At 49.5% G+C, this 4,896-nt stretch overlaps 2 protein-coding genes across 7 annotated transcripts in view; both read left to right on the top strand.

Moving 5' to 3' along the window:
- Window positions 1-2,372, top strand: part of TIA1 (TIA1 cytotoxic granule associated RNA binding protein) — an 18,299-nt gene extending 15,927 nt beyond the window's left edge. For 4 of the 6 annotated variants that reach the window (XM_042020060.1, XM_042020068.1, XM_042020062.1 and 1 more), the window contains 3 exons: window positions 106-229; window positions 770-909; window positions 1,999-2,372. In XM_042020060.1, the coding sequence (XP_041875994.1) occupies window positions 106-229; window positions 770-909; window positions 1,999-2,119 (385 nt within the window). In that variant the 3' untranslated portion in view covers window positions 2,120-2,372. Of the gene's footprint in view, window positions 1-105; window positions 230-769; window positions 910-1,998 lie in introns of those variants that run through there. The other 2 variants (XM_042020061.1, XM_042020066.1) reach the window with 2 other exon arrangements.
- A 2,097-nt stretch (window positions 2,373-4,469) lies between these two features.
- The window catches only part of CUNH2orf42 (chromosome unknown C2orf42 homolog), a gene marked incomplete at its 3' end in the record, with an annotated part of 7,621 nt that continues 7,194 nt past the window's right edge, over window positions 4,470-4,896 (top strand). The window contains exon 1 of the mRNA XM_042020070.1: window positions 4,470-4,563. The remainder of the gene's footprint in view (window positions 4,564-4,896) is intronic.

The raw sequence follows: 4,896 nt of genomic DNA, 5'->3' as shown, positions 1-4,896 counted from the left end.
CTGTGAGGCACGGGGACACCTCTGCCTCTGACCCACCCCAATCCTCTCTGGGGTTGTTCCCAGCTGAGTCCTTCCCACTCAAATCCCGATCCTGCGCCCCGCCAGGTTCAGTGCCCACGAGAGCGCTGCCCACGCCATCGTCTCTGTCAACGGCACCACCATCGAGGGCCACGTGGTGAAGTGCTACTGGGGCAAGGAGACGCCCGACATGGTCAGCCCCGTCCAGCAGGTCAGGGGTGCCCTGCTCTCTCCTCAGCCTGGTCAGGGATGGGGAGTGGCAGTGAGCTGGGAAAGGGGCTGGGCCTGGAGAAAAGGGGGATATGGGGTGGGTTATGGGGTTGGGGAGTGTCCAGGGATGGGTTATGGGGTTGGAGATTGTCCAGGGACGGGTTATGGGGTTGGAGAGCATCCAGGGATGGGTTATGGGGTTGGAGAGCGTCCAGGGATTGGTTATGGGGTTGGAGAGTGTCCAGGGGTGGGTTATGGGGGGTTGGAGATTGTCCAGGGGTGGATTATGGGGTTGGAGATTGTCCAGGGGTGGGTTATGGGGTTGGAGAGCATCCAGAGATGTGGAATTCCTGAGGGAGCTGGGAAAGGGGCTCGGCCCAGAGAAAATGGGGATCAGCATGGCACGGGACGGGGATCGACAGGATATTGGGCAGGGATGGGATTCCCTGAGCAGCTGCAAACATCCACGGCCAGGCTGGAGCCACCAGTTCTGTCTAGCAGGGGGTGAGAATTCCCTAATTCCGCCATTCCCTGTCCCCAGAGCCAGCTGAGCTACCCGCCGGCCTACGGGCAGTGGGGACAGTGGTACGGCGGCGCCCAGCTGGGCCAGTACGTGCCCAACGGCTGGCAGGTGCCCACCTACGGCGTCTACGGCCAGGCCTGGAACCAGCAGGGATTTGGGTGAGTCCAGAGCCCTTTTTATCCCAATTTTTATCCCCCCTGGGAAGTGATTTTTGCACCTCAGCGGAGCCATCCCGCAGCAGGGCCGTCCCAGCTCAGGTGGGTCACAACAGCCCCGGAGCGCCCCGATCCTGCCTGAACCCCGTCCCTGCCGAGCTGTAGGGTTTGTTTAGGAATTCCTAAAGGATTGGTTTGCCCTCTAATTCTGGTGCTCAGTGCACGAGCTGTGGCGTGCCCCAGGTCAGAGAGAGTCCAGCTGCGTTCCGCGGGTCGCTGAAGCGATTTTGGGGTCAGGAAGGTGCTGCTGGCTGGGCTGGCTCACTGGGTTCTTACAGAGGGAACAGGGCAGGAACCGATGGGATCGGCTCCCGTTAGCTCGGAGACAAAGGAAGAGAGGCTGTTCTGGTCTGGCTCCTAATGGGTTTATTGTTAGAAGTTCCAGAAGCAGAACGAGATGGGATGGGATGGGATGGGTTGGGAAGTGATGGGAAGTGATGGGAAGTGATGGGAAGTGATGGGATCATCCCCTGAGGCTCGTCCTCAGTTTTATAGGGAATTTGAAAACAAGGGAAAACACCCAGGAGGGGGATACAATCCAACAAGAACCACTGGGGTAAACGGGGAGGCGGGAGTTCCAACAGAGAACCGGTGAACCACCGAGGAACCGGGAATTGTCCTGAACCAGGGAGGGCAGTTTGTACCAGGCACTGCCCGGGCTGCGGGAGGGCAGTGTGTACCGGGCAGTGTGTACCGGGCAGTGTGTACCGGGCAGTGCGGGAGGGCAGTGCGGGAGGGCAGTGTGTACCGGGCACTGCGGGAGGGCAGTGTGTACCGGGCACTGCGGGAGGGCAGTGTGTACCGGGCACTGCCCGGGCTGCGGGAGGGCAGTGTGTACCGGGCAGCGTGTACCGGGCAGTGTGTACCGGGCAGTGTGTACCGGGCAGTGCGGGAGGGCAGTGTGTACCGGGCACTGTGTACCGGGCACTGTGTACCGGGCACTGCCCGGGGCTGCGGCCGAGCCCCCCTCGCCCGTCTCTCGGGGTTGCCCGCAGTGCCGTGGCTCACGCCGTCGTGTCCCGTTGCCCGCAGGCAGAGCTCGCCGTCGGCGCCGTGGATGAGCCCCGCTTTCAGCGTGCCGCCGGCGCAGGGCCACAACGGCGCCGTGCTGCCGGCCCAGCCCGGCTTCCGCGTGGGCTTCGAGGCGCCCTGAGCCCCGAGCCCGCTATTTATTGCCGCAGCACCTCCGGGGCCATCCTGGAACGAGCCCTCCCCCAGCGCTGAGATTTGACAGAATCCTCCCCCCCCCCCCCCCCCTTTTCCTCCTCTCCCCCAAAAAAACAAAGCCCAGATGCTGGATCGCCACCGCCGCCGCCTTCTGCCGCCTTCGGGTTTGTTTTGTCCTTTTTTGTTGTTGTTTGGTTTGGTTTTGTGGTTTTTATTTTATTTTATTTTGGTTTATTTTATTTTATTTTGGTTTATTTATTTTATTTTATTTATTTTATTTTATTTTATTTCATTTTTTTGTTCATTTTATTTTCTTTTGTTTTGTTTTTCTTTCCTTTCCTTTTTCTTTTTATTTCTTTTTATTTTATTCTATTCTATTTTAATTCTTTTCTTTTGCTTTATTTTGTTTTATTTATTTTATTTTATTTTGTTTTATTTTATTTTGTTTTGTTTTTCTTTCCTTTCCTTTTCTTTTTATTTATTTTTATTTTATTCTATTCTATTTTAATTTTTTCTTTTCTTTTGTTTTATTTTGTTTTATTTATTTTGTTTTGTTTTATTTTATTTTATTTTGTTTTGTTTTTCTTTTTTTTCCTTTTCTTTTTATTTATTTTTATTTTATTCTATTCTATTCTATTCTATTCTTTTTATTTTGTTTTATTTTATTTTATTTTGTTTTTCTTTTCTTTTCTTTCCTTTTCTTTTTATTTTATTTTATTCTATTCTATTTTATTTTATTTTAATTTTTTGGGGTTTTTTTTTGTTTTATTCTATTTTATTTTATTTTAATTTTTTGGGTTTTTTTTTTGTTTTATTCTATTTTATTTTATTTTCATTGTTTGTTTTATTTTGTTTTATTTTATTTTTTCTTTTCTTTTTTCTTTTTTTATTTTATTTTATTTTATTTTATTTTTTCTTTTCTTTTTTTATTTTTTATTTTATTTTATTTTTTCTTTTTTTTAATTTTTTTTTGTTGTTATTTTATTTTATTTTATTTTATTTTTTCTGTTTCTTAAATCCGTGGGGTTTTGTTTGGTTTTTTTTTCATGTTTTTGGAAACACGAATGCAGGGACTTCGCTGCCTTAGCTGAGAATCGGGGCAGAAATTGCACAAAGTCATCCTCGGGGGTGGGGGGGGGGGTTTAATTTTAGTTTTTAATAATTTTTTTTTTCTTGGAGGGGATTTTTTTTTTTCCCTCGGAGAAACCAGAAACAGCTGGGGAAAAAAAACAACAAAAACACACAAAAAAAAAGAAAAAAAAACCCAAAAAGAAGCCAAAAGTGTGGGAATCCTGGAGCTGCCTCCAGCCTCCCACCCTCTGTTTTTAAGGAGCCTCTTGGAGAATCCCTCCGGCTTTTGTTCCACCGGGGGGGGGGGGGGGGGGGGGGGGAAAAGGTTTTTTGGGAAGATAAATCCTTCGTTTACATCCTTTTTGTGGATCTCAGTGTGTTTTTCAGGGTCGGTTTTGCCTTATGCTGGGGAAAGAAAAAGAAAAAAAAAAGAAATTTAAAAACAAAAAGGGACCTGAAAGTGCCCAGCTCCCCACGTGAGCCAAGATTGCCACCCTGGGACAGCAAAATTCCTGTTGCTAGAACGTGACAAAGCCCTCCAGGAGGTTGTTGTTGTCGGGTTTGATTTGTTTTTTTAATTTTTATTTTTATTTTTTACTGATTTCTACATTTTCCTGTACTGATTCTGTAAAATATTCGAGCAAATTGAAGAGTTTTTTGCACAACCCTTGGCCACTTTTGTACGTTTCCTTATTTAAAGGTAGGACACGGAGGCTTTGGATGGGATTTATGCCTCAAATCTTCCTCTTTTTTTTTTTTTTTTTAGTTTTTTTTGTGAATGTGAGCTTTCTCTTGGAATATAAAGTTTTTAATCCATTGTGTGAAATTCCCTCAGTAGCCCAGGTGTGTTTCACAAGGGAGTGAAGGTGAGAAGAGCTCCCAAACCTGACCTATCAGAGGCCAAAAACGCCCTTTTCTATCCTACCTCTTGCCCAGCCTTTAAAAAAAAAAAACCACAAAAATGGAAAAAAAATACGAAAAGCTTTTTTTTTTAAAAAAAAAAAAAGGAAAAAATGAAAAAACCGAGCTGCTTGTGTGCTGTTTTTTGTTGGGTGGTGTCTCAGCTGGTGCTGAGGGGGGGCGGGTGGAGCTGGTGGGATTTGGTAGGGGAAAAAAGTGGAATTTGGGCGGGGGGAAAGGCGAAATTTGGGGGGGAAAAGGGGAAAGTGGGGAATTCACGCCGCGGGGGCCGATGGGAGTTGTAGTCCAAGCGCCATTAGGGCTTCAGCGCCTTCTTGGACTACATCTCCCAGCAGCCTCTGCGGGGCACCACGTGGTGCCAGCGAACCAATGGGAGTGCGTCGATGGCGGTAGCGGGACTCCCTTCACGGCGCTCTCGGCGGCGGTAACGGGGCCCAGGTACCGGGGCGGGCCCGGCGGCGGAGGTGCCGTCACGGGCCGCGAGGGATGCTGGGAAACCTTGGGAGACGCCGGTGAGGGAGGGGGGAGAGACCCCGGGCCTGGCCGTGAGGGGAGCTGGGGCCTGGCCGTGAGGGGAGAGACCCGGGGCCTGGTGGTGAGGGGAGAGACCCCGGGCCTCAGGGTGGCACAGGGATTGTCAGGGTGGCCATTGGGGTGGCACAGGGACTGTTGGGATGGCCATTGGGGTGGCACAGGGACTCTCAGGATGGCACAGGGACTGTTGGGATGGCCACTGGGGTGGTGCAGGGACTGCTGGGATGGCCATAGGGG

The sequence above is a fragment of the Corvus kubaryi genome, unplaced genomic scaffold, assembly GCF_017639235.1.
Source record: "Corvus kubaryi isolate FWS band 111438036 unplaced genomic scaffold, C.kubaryi_AGA036_p1.0 36745, whole genome shotgun sequence".
NCBI lineage: Eukaryota > Metazoa > Chordata > Aves > Passeriformes > Corvidae > Corvus > Corvus kubaryi.
The sequence above is the reverse complement of the archived record's forward strand: the minus strand, read 5'-3'. Positions and strand labels throughout refer to the sequence as shown.